Genomic DNA, 17,081 nt, shown 5'->3' on the forward strand with positions numbered 1-17,081 from the left:
CTTGGCCCATCCTTTTAAGAATGTTTTTCGCTTATTAGCGGTGTTAACCTAAATTCAACCTAATACTTTCACAATTTTGTCTGTTTTCAATAAATTGATGCTGTTCGTAATACACAACTTTTGTCTCCATGCCCAAAACCTACGCTGAAAAAGCAATTTCCTTTACTATCAAATGCTTTTGCACGTCACATGTTTACACATACTTTATTTGGGAACGAATTTTCTTTCTTTATTCATTTAATGAGCGTGATTCAATAAAATGGGATCAATCAATTTTTTGAGGAAAGTACCAAAAACTGTCAAAAACTAGAGAAGTCATGAGTTAATATGGGTGAGTTAACTCACTCCTTTGACAATCCTGTATAAAACAGAGCCTTCTGCTTATAAAAATTAAATTTGATGATGATTTTAAAAAAAAATTAACATGAATATAATAATAGATAGATAAACTCAAAAGTAAATGATGATATAAAAAGGTCATGTAATATAAAAAGTTCATGTACGTATTAAGTTATATTAATTTAAGTCAAAATTTACCACCTATTTTATAAAAGTAAAAGTTAGGAACGTATACTGGAACTTGACCGTGTGACTCATAATCTTCCATTTCTTTCTAGATGTGTCACGAAGAACATCTGACTATTGTTTCACATTAATGCCAAAATATGAAACCCTAAACCACTTATTGAGTTGTTACAAAATAAATGGATAGATGTATATTAAGACTCAAAAGTATTTTACAATTATAACTTTTTAATAGAAAAAATAATTATATTATTTTTTGGCCGATTATAAAATGTGCAGCAGTTTTCGAGATTAATTTTGTAAAATATAAATAATTGTCTCTAGGAAACATTGACATGGTCTGGAGGTAGGTTCGAAATTGGCCAAGAGCAGGATAAAATTCAACTTATTCAAACTAAACGCGTTGAAAAACATAGCGACAACCCAACAACAATTAAATGTCATTATCAGATACCAGAGAATCTCCTCAATATCTACTTCAATACCAAGTTCAAATACCATTTTTCTCTCACAAACCATTCACCAAAACCTCAGCCATGAAGCTGAATCGCCTCTGCATCGTTTTACCACCAAATTCTGGTGAAATGGTGGTGCCACTTGAAAAGGGTGTTCAACAAGAACCCTTCCAAACACCAGAGAAACAAGTTGTTGAGGCCAAACAGCCTCACAGGGCATGTGGGGGACAAGTTCTTGCTTCTCTTGGAGATTTTTTGGGCAAGTTGTATGACTCAGGGTGGTGGAGAATTTGCCAAAAGGGAGAGCACAAAGAGAAGCACGACTCTGGTGTGTTGTTTCATGACATGGATGGTGTGCAAGTTTCTGTTAACGTTGGCAGGGACAACCCCAGAATTTTCAGCTATGCAGAGCTGTTCATAGGGTCTAATGGTTTCAGTGAAGACCAAGTTTTGGGGAGTGGAGGGTTTGGCAAAGTGTACAAGGCCGTTTTGCCGAGTGATGGAACCGTGGTTGCTGTGAAGTGCTGTTTGGCAGGGAAAGGGAAGCAGTTTGAGAAAAGTTTTGCAGCGGAGTTAACAGCCGTCGCTGATCTTCGCCACAAGAATCTTGTGAGGCTGAGGGGTTGGTGTGTCTATGAAGATCAGTTGCATCTTGTTTATGACTACATGCCAAACCGAAGCCTTGACCGTGTTCTGTTTCGCAGACATGAGAATTTGAAGGCCAAGCCTCTTCAATGGGGACAGAGAGTGAAGATTGTGAAAGGTTTGGCAGCTGCATTGTACTATCTCCATGAGCAACTAGAGACTCAAATCATTCATAGGGATGTTAAAACCAGCAACGTTATGCTTGATTCCCATTACAATGCTCGGTTGGGTGACTTTGGCATGGCAAGGTGGCTAGAGCATGAGCTTGAGTATGAGTATAAGAATAAGAACAGGAAAACAATATCAATCAGAAGTGACCATTTCAGATTGGGAGAGACGTCAAGAGTAGGGGGCACAATTGGGTATCTTCCTCCTGAAAGCTTGCAGAAACAAAGCAATGCTACCTCCAAATCTGATGTCTTCAGTTTTGGGATTGTTGTGTTAGAGGTGGCATCTGGAAGGAGAGCAATTGATCTCACACAGCCAGATGAACAAATGATTCTGCTTGACTGGATTAGAAGGCTTTCTGATGAAGGGAAGCTTCTGGAAGCAGCTGATACAAGGCTACCGGATGGATCCTTCATGCTGTCAGAGATGCAGCATTTCATTCACACAGGCCTCCTCTGCACACTCCATGACCCACAATTGAGGCCAAGCATGAAATGGGTAGTGGAAGCTCTTTCTGACTTTTCTTTTAAACTACCACCACTCCCTTCTTTTCTCTCCCACCCTTTATACATCTCTTTGTCTTCCCCATCTGATACTAGTCACAGTCCAAGCAGCACAAGTGGCACTAGCTCCACCACAGATAATGCAAGCATAACCAACAACAATACCTCAAACTATGTCACGGCAGCAGGTGAAACTGTGTATGTAACCGCTGAGTACAAAAACAGTGAAATCATCTCTTCTAAGAGCAATCACCACCAGCGACCATTTCCTGTGGTAGAAACTCCAAGAGAAATATCATACAAGGAGATTGTTTCTGCTACAGATAACTTCTCTGATTCAAGAAGGGTGGCTGAGCTAGACTTTGGAACTGCTTACCATGGCATCCTTGATGACAAATGCCATGTTTTGGTGAAACGCCTTGGGATGAAGACTTGTCCTGCACTGCGTGATAGATTCTCCAACGAACTCCGGAACCTGGGACGGCTTCGCCACAGGAATTTGGTTCAACTTCGTGGATGGTGCACTGAGCAAGGAGAGATGCTTGTTATTTATGATTACTCGGCAAGTAGAATCCTCAGCCAACTGCTTATGCATCATAACAATGGAACTCGAAGTGGAGCTTCTTTCCTCCAATGGCATCACAGGTACAACGTAGTGAAAGCACTGGCCTCCGCAGTACTCTATCTACATGAGGAATGGGATGAACAAGTGATCCACAGAAACATTACTTCTTCCGCTGTCATTCTTGAGCCAGATATGAATCCAAGACTCAGCTCTTTCGCTCTGGCAGAATTTTTGTCAAGGAATGAGCATGGTCATCATGTAGTTTCTGACACTAGAAAATCGGTTCGTGGGATTTTCGGCTACATGTCACCAGAATACGTGGAATCAGGCGAAGCAACCACTGAAGCTGATGTTTATAGTTTTGGTGTGGTGGTGCTTGAAGTTGTGAGTGGACAGATGGCAGTAGATTTTAGGCAACCAGAGGTACTTTTGGTGAAGAAGGTTCATGAATTTGAGATGAGAAAAAGACCATTGAAAGAATTAGCTGACATTAGACTCAGTGGAGAATACAATGACCAAGAATTGATGAGATTAGTAAGGTTAGGAATTGCTTGCACAAGTTGCAACCCGCAGCTAAGACCAAGCATGAGACAGATAGTAAGCATCCTTGATGGCAATGACAAATTACTTGTCCAGAGTAGCAAAGAGAGCAGGGAAGAATGGAGACAAAGAAATTACCGTTCTTTGTCAATGGTTAAGAGAATCCAAGCTCTAGGAATACAGTAAGAAATTGCAGAAGGACATTGAAGTTACCTAATGGGAACTGAAATTTTTGTAACATAGAAAAATCTCTATCTTGTTTTTGTCTCCATGTTTTATCCATTTTGTCTACTTAATATCTATACTAGGTTGTATATTATATAAAAGAAGCTTCATGTATCAGTGTATTTTTATGCAGAAGCATGGCAAAAATCATGTGTTTCTATTCATACTTCAATTTTCTAGTTTTCAATTCCACAAGCAAAGTGTATAATATTCTCCAACACAGTGTTAAGAACATGGAGACAAGTCAAGCTCACACATTTAGCACAATGTAACTTCAAACTCTTCTCTCTATTCATCTGCTTCAATCCCAACCCAATTAATGAAACCAAATAGGAACTCCCTGAACGTGACCTGACCATTCTTGTCCCAGTCCATTTCTTCTGCAAGGAAGACAAAATCAGAGAGGGAAATCAGAAAGGTAACATAAAATAAGAGAGGAGAAAGGAAAGATCAAAAACAGATCATGCTATAGAATTGAAGTGAAGTAAATAATACGAAATCGGTGTTTAGAGATGCGCGCAGGGGATCTTTCACGAGGGTTGGTCTCATTCAGTGTCCTGATCATGTCCTTTTTGTTGAGCTTTCCATCACCATTTTGATCAAAAAACACAAAGGCCTCCACTATGGTATTGAAAATTTCTCCAACCTGTTCTAACCCTGCTTTAGATGACTGAAAGAAAAATGTAATCATGATGAAGTCATTGCATAGTTTAAGCAGCAATTTCAAGATCAATAAAGCATAAAATTAAGTTTCCAATGAGTACATTAACAGAGGATGAAGGTTCTGCTAGTAGATGGATGAGGCATAGAAGAACTATAAACTCATTGAACTGTATGCCCTTGCTTCCATCAAGATCACAATACTCAAAAAGATTCTCAATCTCCTTCTCTTTAAGATGAAGTTCTAGATGTTCTAAGAACTTCTTTAGCTCATTGGGTTCTATAGATCCATTAGAATCCTCATCTGTGAATGATACAAATATAAAACACTTACTTTTCTACCAAAATTGAATTGTAGCTCATTCAAAACAGAATATTGGGGCTGTTATTGAAACTTACCATACTGTTCAAACATTCCTCTTAGAGTTTTCAGCCTCTCCTTAAACATTGGGAACATCATAACTATACTATCAACTGATTTCAACTTGCTCTGTCCAAATTTATATCTTCTCATTTCAACTATTTTTCTTTCAATCTTGTCATCCAAGCACATATTCTTGCTTGACTTGCCAATACATGACATTATCACTCCCATTTTATTGGCAAAGACTTCTGAAGAAAGCAAAAGGTAAGAGTAACAATCCTTGAAATCAGGTATACGGAAACAAAAAAGAAATTAATCATGTGTTAATTTTTGTGAATCTAACAATAGTGTCTTTGATATCTTTCAGTTGATAAATATCAGAAGTAAACGAAGTATTTTTAGTTTTTCTTAAGACTGTTATCAATATGCATGTGCAAGGGACACAAGAAATTCTCAATTCTTGCAATTTTTCAAATTATTTTGTCAAGTGATGTTCTAGTAAATTAGAAATTCCAAATGTTGTCCAATGCCTAACAAAATATGAAATGGATTAAAGAAGAGAAAAGAATACGACAAGAAAAAGAAACATACCTGCCAATTTTCTGGTGCTTGGCTTATGACAGGTAAATAAGGTAGTTTTGGGAGAACCAAAGGATCAGAAAGAAGCAATTTCTAAATATGCAAAAATTTTGAAGAATAGAGAAGCATCTCAAAAATTATACGGAAAGAAAAAGAGAAGTTTAGTGGATTCCAAGTGGGGAGAGTAGCCATCTTTTCTTGAGTGCTAGGCCCTCTCCAAGTATCCAAGTTCCAAAGGGGTACTTAAGGAATATGTTCCATTGACTTTAAAAACTGCATATTATGCTTATTCGTTAACAATTTTTCATAACAATTTTTTTATAATAAGAAAAAAAAAACAAACTAACTTCGGTTAGAAGTACAAACATTCGGTCTCTACAGTTAAATAATAAAAATGTTTTTAGTCTTGAAATTGGAATTTATTTGAAACTTTCTATCTTTAAACTTTAAAAATCATGTAGTGATACATTTTATTAGTCTTGAAAATGGAATTTATCTTCAAACTTTGGATCTTTAAACTTTAAAAATCATGTCTAGTTCAAATGTTAATCTTAAAACTTATTTAACATATAATTTTTTTTAATATATTTATATTAAAAATATTATATCTATTATTTTTAAAATTTGAATATCAATATATCAAATTAAAAAAAAATTCTAATTTTACGTCTAATTTAAAATCTTAAAAATATATTTAATGATAACCTTTAAGTTGGTTTTGCCTAACGTTTTTCTAGGCGCTGCCATTAGTTATAGAGAAATAGAACATGACCAGGTAGCCACAGTTGTTCCTGGTTTCTCCTTGTACCGAAGATATCATATTTGACAATTTTCTGGTGAATAATATTGCTGAAACTGTGTCCAATACTTTGCACATTTCTATGTTGACATTCCTCGTAGATAATGTAATGTTCTTTGTCGAGAAGTTTCACCAAAAGGGTGAAATATGAGTCAATTTGTTTAACATTCCGACTTATAAAATATACATCAAGGGCATATGAAAACCGTGGCAGTATTGGACAAATCAGAAACAGCAGTTGGAACACAATATCACGTCATTCGTTGGATGGTCATCTAAATTACGTATAAATATCTCAGTTTTGTTCAGTTTTAATTAATATAAAATTTCAGCAGAGCTGTGCTTTGGAATCTATCAGTTTTAGAGTGATGCTCCCTCCGGATCCCATCTTCTCCCTTTTTACTTTTTATTTTTAACAATTTTACTTTTTATTTTTCAAAACTCTAATTTCAATTTTCTCACTTTCACTTTCATCAACAAGTTATTCCTCTTCATTATCACTTTCTCTCTTTCTCTTAATTTTTACATTGGTTAACACAAAATTTGACAGAAAAAATAAATTCTTCATAGTATAAATTTAAAACATTTATAGATTCTGATGAGCTTTGAAGTATCATGATTCCATAATATAATCTGCTAAAAATTTCTTTCACACTTCCTTGTCTTTAAATAACCAAACTTGAAAATCTATATTTAAACTTGAAACTCTAAACCACCAGGAGATAATAACCCTTGCCATTGTAAACCAAACCATTTAGGTCGCAGGAGCTGAACTTCTCTTCGATGATCACTGGGTGTTTGGTGAATCCCGCAAAATTTGAAAGAAAATGAAAAATATTATGTTAACGAAAGTGAAAATTTGCACCCACTTATATATTATAAATTGACCTTATCTCTAGTCGATGTGAAACTTCCAACATTTGGTATGCATTAAGTAGGGGAAAATCTTAACACCTCCACTCCCAGTTTCCGTAAGTATCCTCTTCCTTTCCCATTGAAGCGAGAAACAAAAGCAACATAACGTAGTGTAATTCATGAATAAATGACAGAGAAGGAGCTAGGAGGGGTTGTGAATTACCCAAGTTCAGTACAAGGAAATGGGGCTGTTAGTATCTATACTGAGTCTAGTTCTTGCTTGTCTGCTATGATTCACTTTATAGATTTCTGTTGATGGTAATGTTTAATTCCTGAACTTTGACTCCTTATTATTATGCACTCTATGACTCCTTAATATTTTAGGTTTCTGTTGAGTAATTCTGCTATGATTCACTGATATTTCTATTGATGAGTATTTATAAAAAAAACAGGGTTAGGTCTTTCATCCAAATAAGCCAGGCCCATTGCGTTCACGCGTGCTTTCATCCTTGATTCTCTAATCCTATTTTCTGAGTTCTGGAAGGTCATTAACAAGAATACCAATTCACAACAACAACGATTCTACCCACCTCCTCCATAGACATGGTTTGTTTTCGTTATTTCTACCCTTTTTGTTTTTCTGTGTTTTAATGGAACATTTTCAGTTTCAAATTTTAATTTTAAGTATGAACGTTTGGGGTCTTATAATTGTGTGTTTGATTCCAGGCTACCCTTGCTGATTCTTTTCTTGCCGACCTCGATGAACTCTCTGATAATGAGGCCGAAATTCTAGTAAGCTTCTTCTTCTTCTTCTTTATCTTTTTATTTACTTTTATCTAAACTAAGTTTGAAAGAATTTAGGAAAAGTTTTGCTACAAATAAGGTGGTTGATTCCTTTTTGTTTCAGGAGAATAACGATGTTGATGCTGCTGACATGGAAGAGGATGTTGATGGTGATCTGGCTGACCTAGAAAACCTCAACTATGATGACTTGGACAGTGTTTCCAAGTTGCAGAAAACACAGAGGTACATTGATATTATACAGGTAAGTTGCTCCTCATTTCTTTTGAAGTGATTATAAATTGACCACAGTCAAGCATTTAAATTGTGGACATTGTTTCATCGTGTTCCTTGATATTATGCCAAATTGGGGACAGATGCTGTTGGTGCAGCCACCACCATTGTGATCTTTTTACAGTTGCAGACACCCTATAAAACGTGACGTTGCAGCCAAAATGATGGTCACATACTGTTACTTAAAACCTTGCTACCAGTTGCTGTTGGTGGGACCTTCAATATCGCTACTACTACTTTCACAATTTAAAACCAGGCTTGTCTGTGAATAGTCATTGTTATTGCTATTGCTGTTGGGTGCTTTATTGACTTTTGTAGAATCTAAAATCAGTTTGTCTAAGCGGGGAATTTAGGTTTCTTTCTTTTTTATATTGTGAATGGTGTTGTTCTGTCTTTTTAGTTTCATTTCTTTTGCTGATATCTAGGGTGTTTTATTTATTGAGACATACATATTGACATTGGGGCATGAATAAGGTATAATGTTATTTTTTATTGCAGAAAGTGGAAGAGGCCCTTAAAATGGGGTCAGATGTCTCCACTCAGGGACTGGATCTAGAAGATGATCCTGAATATCAATTGATTGTGGATTGCAATGCTCTGTCAGTTGACATTGAGAATGAAATTGTTATAATCCACAATTTTATTCGTGACAAATATCGATTGAAATTTCCTGAGCTTGAGTCGTTGGTGCATCACCCGATCGATTATGCACGTGTTGTTAAGAAGATAGGAAATGAAATGGATTTGACTCTTGTTGATTTAGAAGGGCTTTTACCCTCAGCCATCATAATGGTTGTGTCTGTTACTGCTTCAACTACAACTGGCAAGCCTCTTCCGGAAGAAGTCCTTAGTAAGACTGTCGAGGCCTGTGATCGAGCACTTGATCTTGATTCAGCAAAGAAGAAAGTTCTAGATTTCGTTGAGAGTAGAATGGGCTACATTGCACCCAATCTCTCTGCTATTGTTGGAAGTGCTGTTGCAGCTAAACTGATGGGCACAGCTGGTGGTCTGGCATCTCTAGCAAAGATGCCTGCTTGTAATGTTCAGCTTCTTGGTGCCAAGAAAAAGAATCTTGCTGGGTTCTCCACAGCAACATCACAATTTCGTGTAGGATACCTTGAGCAAACAGAGATATTTCAGACTACTCCTCCATCTCTAAGGATGCGAGCATGTCGACTCTTGGCGGCAAAGTCTACACTTGTAGCACGTGTAGATTCCATACGGGGTGATCCATCTGGAAATACTGGAAGGGCTTTCAAGGATGAGATTCACAAAAAAATTGAGAAGTGGCAGGAGCCCCCTCCTGCAAAGCAACCAAAACCACTACCAGTTCCTGATTCTGAGCCTAAAAAGAAGAGAGGTGGTCGGCGGCTTAGGAAGATGAAGGAAAGGTTAGCATAGGCTTAAATTTTTGTTTGTACTGGAGTTTTAGGTAGCTGTGTTGAAGGTATGCTGCCTTGTGCCTTTTTTTTTTTAATTTATGACCTGTTGATTCTAATTACAGGTATGCAATAACAGACATGAGGAAGTTAGCCAATAGGATGCAATTTGGAGTCCCAGAAGAGAGTTCATTAGGTGATTTTACCAGTTTGCTCTTGTCCTGATCTGATTACATTTGCATAGCAATATTTTCCTTTTTGATTTTTTTTTTAATTTGATGCTTGAATTTATATTTATTATATTGAAAAATATAGGGAGTTAGGGATTATTTAAATGGAATAAAAAGGAGAACGGGAAGTAATTAGACTTTTAATAATTAAGTTGTGATAGTGATGCAATACCGATCACATAAGGAAAGTGAAGGATTATTTGGAAAAACAAGGGAGGGAATTGAAAATATATCCACCCGCCAATGTAGTTGGTGGTAGTGGGCAAAAAGGAATGTGACATTCTGTTAGGCTATTAGTGAACAACAGGATTGAAGTGAAAAGTGAGCAAGAATTGAGTTTGGAAAATGGTGGGTGACAGGAATTTCTCTATTTCTTTGGTCCAGTGTGTTCTTCTGTATTACACATCAGAGATCCCAAATAGCTAGCTTTTTCTATCCGTTTGTTATGGCAATTCTGGTCTAATTCCTAACAATTATTAATCCAATTATACTAATAATTGATGCAGCAACTATGCGTGAAATTCACAACTCAATTTGATGAATTCTGATATTTTTTAATTCAAAATGTTCTTAAAAGGCAGAGTATGAAGACATCTCAACTCCAGGTTGGGCATGCAAATAGTAAAACTGAAAATGAGGTGAAAATTAGGAAAATAGCTTGAAATATAATTTTATGGGTTCGGTACCTTGAGATATTGAGAAGAAAAGTCTGAGTTGCTTACTTTATCACTCATCTGCATATTATATATATATGTATGTGCGTATGTGTATGTATGTATATATCAAAAATGGAGCAATGAGTATACTAACATAAAAGAAAGCAGAGCAGGCTTCGCCTATGGATGGCAGTAGGCTACAATTCAGAATAGGGGAGAAGAAGACAGCTTTTTTCAATTACAAGAAGTGCATACAATATATTATCTAAAGTTTAATTCTAGAACTCCCCTTAAGTTGGAGCATATAAATTATATGGAATTTAAATTGATACCCTTTTAAAGACTTTGAGGCCATCTGCAAATTGATCATTTAAGTTGAAAAATTCAGTAGAAATTTCCTTGGCCAAGAACGTCTCTTGAATAAAGTGACACTTAATCTCTATATGTTTGGTTCTTCCATGGAACCCTGGGTTAGAGGAAAAGTGAAGGGCTTCCTAGTCGTCACAATATAACTTCATTTGTTTAATATTAGAAAATCTTAACTCTTGAAGTTGTTTAATCCATATCAATTCACAAGTGACTATGTCCATTGCTCGGTACTCTGCATCTGCACTAGACCATGCAACATTCTCTTTCTTACACTTCCAACTAATAATATTACTACCAATGGATATATAATGCATTCTCTTTCTTACTCTTCCAAGAGATAATATTACCACCAATGGATAACAATACCTAGTAGTAGATCTCTTGTCTGGTGGATATCCTGCCTAATCAACGTTACATACCTAGATATTTGTCCCTTCATCCCCATACAATAGACCTTGAGCTGGAGTTGTCTTAATATACCTTAGAATAATAGGAATCACAACATTCTAATAATAGGGAGCTTGTGACTAATTACATCGACTGCAAAAAAAAAAGAAATATTAGATCTTGTGATTGCATGATAAATGAGTTTTCCCACAAGTCTTCTATATTTCTCTCCGTCAAATTATGGCTCACCCCTTTCTCCCATTGACTTCTATATCTATGTGAATATTACTTCCTTTTCTTCATAGTATTACTCCTGCATTCTTGTGTGAGTGGATCATGTGACTGTGTTGGTCACATCCAAACTTGTATGAATAGGAGTATCCTCTTTCCTCCAAAAACACTTTTGAGTACTCTTCTCTTCTTATCTTGGGTCTTAGCCTTGTCAGTTCCGTAACTTCAGAATATCACTAGAGAGGTTCCTTTTATATTCTTGGGGCTTTAAAGGAAGTGCTTAACCACACCTTATGTGTTCAGCCATTGAGCATTATCTTCAGATTGTATTTCAATTTCCTCCTCTATGTGGTCATGGTATCCTTGACCAAGAAAACAAAGCTCTATTCATATGGATCATGAAACGTAGTTCTTTCCATTCAGTTTTTCAGTAGTAAGGTTAGGTGTTCCAGAGAAAGACAACTGGACCAACAGATGATATGTTTGGGGACCAAAACATGAATGAAAATCTCCTTCAAGGACTAAAGGAGAAGAGTGAAGTGCCCGTGCCTGTCAATGACATAAAAAGATAACATCTAATCCTGAATTTGTTATAAACATTAGCAAGAAAAAAAATTTGATGGTTGCTGGCAACAACAGATGGTGGTGACAGGCAGTGGGGTGGGATAGTGATGTCCAGTGGCAGCAGGTGGTGATGGATGACGGTCGCCATTGATAGAGGCAGCAGATTGAATTAACGTGCTCCGGTACCAGCTTAAGATATTGAGAAGAAAAGTCTGAGTTGCTCACTTTGGCACTCAACTGTATATTATATATATATATATATATATATATATATATATATATATATATATATATATATATATATATGTTATGTGTATATAAAAAGGGAGCAATGTATGCTCTAACAGAAAATAAAGCAAAGCAGATTGCCTATTATAGATGCCAGCAGTCTACAATTCAGAATAGGGGAGAAGAAAACAGCTTTTTACAATTACTAGAAGTGCATATATAGTATATATATTATCCAAAGTTTAAATATACCAGGTATAGGTAAAAATAGTAGGTTTAATTATTCTTTTGGTCCTTATTTTTGTCAATAAGTTTCAAGTTGATCTTTTAGGTTTTTTTGTCTTAATTTGATCCTGACGTTTTAAAAAATTATTTATTTTTGTCATTTTCGTTAATACTGTACAGTTGGTCTATATATATTTAGTTAATTTGGTCCTTATTTTTTCTTATTTTTTAAAATTTTTCTTCCACATGTCACTTCACAGTTGGTCTCTCTCTCTCTCTCTATATATATATATATATATATATATATTTGCTTTTGAGATTCAATTTAGTCCAAATTTTGTAAAAACGGATTAATATTGTCTCTCTTTAAATTGGGACGAAATTTATTTTTTTGTATAAATCTTATACCGTTACTTTTACTAAAATTGACATTTTTATTAAATATTTCTGAAAATATTTTTAAACTAACTTTAAAATCTATATAAATTTATTTAAAATCTTAGTTAGAGTTTGAATGTGATTATTAAATCTAATATGAAATGGAACACAAATTGTGCAACCAAAAAAGACGTGAATAAATTAAAATGAATAAGTTGAATAGTATAATTAAAATGAATAAGTTGAATATATATATATCAATTCACCCGTGTGACTTGTCTTAAATTAAATATTTAATTTTATTGTTTTTATACTTGTTTTCCCTTTCAAAAATTATTTGTTAGTTTCAATTTGGTATAGATTTTAAAGTTAACTTAAAAGTATTTAATAAAAATGTTAATTTTAATAATAATATCAGTAACAAATTTATACAAAAAATAAATTTGTCCCAATTTAAAAAACAAATGTAGGGATCAAATTGAGACTGCCCACGAGGCACTATCACATCACACTGTTATTGTCACGTCACATTGACTGTGTCACTTGGCACAACTTTGAAGTGACATGTGGAAAAAAAGAAAAAAAAGTAAAAATTAACACATGACATTAACTTTAACACCATTTGGACAATACCTATGAAAAAGACCAAATTGAATCACTTTTTACGGAAGAATCCAAATTGAATCACTTTTTTAAAAAAGTCAGGACCAAAGATGAAAAAAATTGGAGGACTTGACACTTTTCAATAAAAATAAGGACAGAAAGAATAATTAAACAAAAATAGTACTTAAGCCCTATGCAGAATACTATGTCTCTAATGTTCCATGTTTGCAATCCAGGTCAAAGTACAATGGTAATAGAAAGGTAAAGTATTGCATGCTTAGCCAAATTGCTCTTATAACACAATAAGACCCTTAAGTACTAAAATGGCATTAATTACTATGTATGACATCCTTTGGAAACTTAAAATGGAAAATTTTTAATCTGTCCTTATATTCTTATATTTATGCATGTGAATTATAGGAGATGGTCTGGGTGAGGGCTATGGAATGCTTGGTCAGGCTGGCAGTGGCAAATTGCGTGTGTCTGTTGCTCAAAGCAAACTTGCTGCAAAAGTTGCAAAAAGGTAAGTGCTTCTCATTGCTTGAGTTCTATATTATGTTCTAGTTACTTGATATTCTGATTTTGTTGCTAGATGATAAATTACCATCCATATCTCTAATACCTTATTTATCTAACTGACCACGATGACAATTCTGGTGGACTACTTTTCATTTGTCAGATTCAAGGAAAAGAATTATGGTAGCAGTGGTGCTACATCTGGTTTGACATCAAGTCTTGCATTCACACCAGTGCAGGTTTGGTCATCTTTTTGTTGTTTTTGTATGTTTTCTCCTGCTCTCTAGTACCTAACTAGTGCAAAAGTAGTGAATTTTGCACAGAATTGTTATGACAAGTTGTAACTGGAAACATTGTTTAGCATTTAAATTATTTAGGCTGTACCTATAGTCTTTGGAGTAGCAGTCATCCTGCTATCACTCCAAAATTAGTGAATTTCTCCTCAATGGGTTGTGGGAAGCTGTGAATGAAAACATTGTTTAGCATTTTAAATAGCTTGTATCTATCCATAGTGCTTGGAATAGTGATCATCTTGCTATCTCACTAACACTAGTGTTTTTGGGACTGACCAAGGTAGTTGAATTAGGATACTAATTGTGAATTGGAAAGCCAATTTTCCAAATTGCAAACCAAAATGTATTGGGAATAGTAAGATTCACTATTAATATAATAAGTTGAACATACTTGAACGATTGAGGAGGAAATCTGATTCAATTTCTTGATTGTAAACTAGTGCAAGAGGATACATTATTTAAAACTCTACTACCCTAGAAATAATTGCAATAATAAGTAATAACTCTTTGTATACCTAAAATATTTTATTGGTAATAGTTGCAATAATTGATAGTATCCCCTTGTAACTCAACACTCACTGGGAATGAATATTTATTATTCTCTCCTTGCATGTAAGCATGTAAGATCAGGAAACTGTTCTATGGAAAGTCCTTTGCAAACAAATCTACAAGGTGAAGTCCTTATGGGATATAGAAAGTAGATGTAAGGCATGTAATTTTTCATTGAAGTGTTGGTCTATCTATGTTTATGTTATCCTGTTTTGTTGAATTGGATTATGAGCAATATTAATAGCTGATTTATTTTCAGAAAAGAATCATAGGTTCCTTACGTTTCACTTTAAGATCATTCAAAATAATTTTCAACGTCAACAATTCACATCTCTTGTGCCATAACTTGAGATTTTGGACCTTGGTACTACATTTTTGGCCACAACGTATCTCGCAGGATTTATATCGGCGGATAGCGCATATGCACGTGTTCTTTCTTATGAGTTAGTTCATATCAATAATTTAACTGATATTTATATTGACAATGGAATACTTGATTTTGATAGAACTTTTAGCACAATAACCAGTTACTTTTTCTTTCTTTTAAGTTTTGCATTAATATTGGTTACTTATATTATTTTTCAGGGGATTGAGCTGACAAATCCACAGGCTCATGCACATCAACTTGGTAGCGGAACTCAAAGCACCTACTTCTCTGAAACAGGAACATTTTCGAAGATTAAGAGGACATGAAACCGTGCATGTATTCAAATTCTCATTCAGTCCAGACAATCCTTGGTTAACATGCCTAGAAACTGTTGATGCCGGTGGATATTACTTCGTAGGTTTATGATAGATTTTTGAAGAGTAGCCGTGTTGTGATTATGTTGTTGATACGTTCGCTTGTATATGACTTCTGCTATGCCTTATACCAGGTTCCTTTTCATAGTCACAAATTAAGATTTTTTTTCTTAAAAATAGAGATCTAAATTACACAACCTAAATAAAAACAAAAGAAGACTTTTGTATTGTGTGATTTAAAAGCCAACAATGATTTATAAATTGTGCAATTTAGAGGATAATAGTAATTAACACCTCAGATTAGTAAAATCATTTTATATTATAAATTTGATATTAGACAAACATAACATAGAAATAATCTATGTATTACAATATTACTTATAAGTTACATAATAAAGTTTTATCTAAAACATAATTGTATTCCAAATTAGAGGAAATATCTAAAACATTAAAGGAAATGTACTTAAACAATTCTTTCTATTAACACCACTCCAGAGTTATCTCATTACTGATAACTTTCACATACATTATCTTCTGGTCACCTAAAAAAAATTAGGTAGATAAAACCATGTATAATATACAAAAAAAGTGGGTAAACTAGAGATTATTTAAAACTTATTTTAGATTGTGTAATTAGAAGACCGATAAGTTTCATATTGTGTAATTTGGAAGTCAAATAATCTTCGGATTATGCAAGTTGGATTATAGAACTTGGAATTCAGTTTTGGTTTTCAGATTGTCCAATTTGGAAGTAATTTTTATTTTTGGTTTATTTAATTTGAAAGCTTACTAGATTATACATTTTGGAATTCAATTTTTATTTTTGGATTGTACAATTTATGAAGATAATAATGGTAATTTTCATATTTGTAGGATGTAGGACAAAAGTACGGGGTGTAGGAAGAACTGGCTGCAATTTTAAAACTTAGTATCTTCATTGCCTGAATGCTTAAATTTAAGAAGGCAAATTCTTCCTACATCCATAATATTTTGTCCATGGATATAAACATTTCCATTTCGCGTTTTTTAATTGTATAATCTGAAAATTAAAAACTATTTTTAAATTATTCAAAAATCAAATAATTTTATATTTTACAATCTAGAAGTCAAAAATATAAAAAATATTTACATATCACATAATTTGGATATATATATATATATATATATATATATATATATATATATATATATATATATATATATAAAGACTTTTGGATCGGACAATGTGAAAGCAAAAATAGCAATTCGAAAGCCAGAAATGTCTTTTAAGTTTTGCAATTTGAAAGTTATTGCTTTCTTAACCACACTTCAAAGTATGAAAGTCATTTTCTTAACCAACTTCAAAGTATGGAAGTTATTTTTTATTTCCGTATTGCATGGTTTGAAATTCATATGTGACTTCTAGATTACGTAATTCGAAAATGTGACCATATAATCTAGAAGTCATTTTTAACTTTTATATTGTACAATCAAAAAGTTGTTTTTTACTTCTACATGCAATCCGAAAATATATTTTTAAGAAAAAATATAATTTTAAATTGTGTAGTCTGAAAACATTTTTTTATTGTACACTCCATAATTCATAATAGCAGTAAATTAGGTTACTTCATGGTGGTGTAATGTCATAATCTAATTATAAGTATATTAAGAACCTAGGTAACACCTACAAGTTTTTAAAAGTGAAAACAAACGTATCTTAAATTGTCCCTTTTAATGATTACTTATAAAATTCTACCAAAACAAAGCATATTTTTATATCATCATAAAATTTTAAT

The 17,081-nt window shown here is 34.0% G+C and overlaps 3 protein-coding genes across 3 annotated transcripts; 2 read left to right on the top strand and 1 right to left on the bottom strand.

Annotated features, from left to right (window-relative positions):
* The first annotated feature begins 828 nt into the window (after positions 1 to 828).
* On the top strand, positions 829 to 3,790 carry LOC124827706 (receptor like protein kinase S.2-like). Its single transcript, XM_047300821.2, has one exon. It carries the CDS (start codon positions 963 to 965, stop codon positions 3,585 to 3,587), a length of 2,625 nt encoding a protein of 874 aa, XP_047156777.1. The 5' UTR covers positions 829 to 962; the 3' UTR covers positions 3,588 to 3,790.
* On the bottom strand, positions 3,765 to 5,410 carry LOC124827707 (Calcium-binding EF-hand family protein). The gene is made up of 5 exons (XM_047300822.2): positions 5,242 to 5,410; positions 4,686 to 4,898; positions 4,391 to 4,590; positions 4,122 to 4,296; positions 3,765 to 4,006 (listed from the first exon to the last, which is right to left on the bottom strand). The coding sequence occupies exons 2-5, from the start codon at positions 4,879 to 4,881 to the stop codon at positions 3,915 to 3,917; spliced, it is 663 nt and encodes a 220-aa protein (XP_047156778.1). The 5' UTR covers positions 4,882 to 4,898; positions 5,242 to 5,410; the 3' UTR covers positions 3,765 to 3,914.
* Positions 5,411 to 6,868: 1,458 nt separating this feature from the next.
* Positions 6,869 to 15,461, top strand: LOC124827708 (U4/U6 small nuclear ribonucleoprotein Prp31 homolog). Its single transcript, XM_088116391.1, has 10 exons — positions 6,869 to 6,999; positions 7,078 to 7,201; positions 7,336 to 7,489; positions 7,610 to 7,675; positions 7,791 to 7,928; positions 8,456 to 9,348; positions 9,462 to 9,532; positions 13,628 to 13,730; positions 13,887 to 13,962; positions 15,151 to 15,461. Exons 3-10 carry the CDS (start codon positions 7,487 to 7,489, stop codon positions 15,256 to 15,258), a joined length of 1,458 nt encoding a protein of 485 aa, XP_087972517.1. The 5' UTR covers positions 6,869 to 6,999; positions 7,078 to 7,201; positions 7,336 to 7,486; the 3' UTR covers positions 15,259 to 15,461.
* The last annotated feature ends 1,620 nt before the right edge of the window (positions 15,462 to 17,081 follow it).

The sequence above is a fragment of the Vigna umbellata genome, chromosome 5, assembly GCF_029865625.1.
Source record: "Vigna umbellata cultivar VRB3 chromosome 5, Vumbellata_1.0, whole genome shotgun sequence".
In the NCBI taxonomy this organism is placed as follows: Eukaryota; Viridiplantae; Streptophyta; class Magnoliopsida; order Fabales; family Fabaceae; genus Vigna; species Vigna umbellata.

Bases quoted from the DNA above. Each gene is read 5' to 3' on its own strand.
- LOC124827706 (XM_047300821.2), top strand. From the start codon at position 963: ATGTCATTATCAGATACCAGAGAATCTCCTCAATATCTACTTCAATAC.
- LOC124827707 (XM_047300822.2), bottom strand. From the start codon at position 4,881: ATGGGAGTGATAATGTCATGTATTGGCAAGTCAAGCAAGAATATGTGC. The intron at 4,591-4,685 runs GTAAGTTTCAAT...TATCATTCACAG, and splicing joins AGGAATGTTTGAACAGTATG to ATGAGGATTCTAATGGATCT. The intron at 4,297-4,390 runs GTACTCATTGGA...TTTTTCTTTCAG, and splicing joins AACCTTCATCCTCTGTTAAT to TCATCTAAAGCAGGGTTAGA.
- LOC124827708 (XM_088116391.1), top strand. The intron at 7,676-7,790 runs GTAAGCTTCTTC...TTTTTGTTTCAG, and splicing joins ATAATGAGGCCGAAATTCTA to GAGAATAACGATGTTGATGC. The intron at 9,349-9,461 runs GTTAGCATAGGC...TTCTAATTACAG, and splicing joins CTTAGGAAGATGAAGGAAAG to GTATGCAATAACAGACATGA.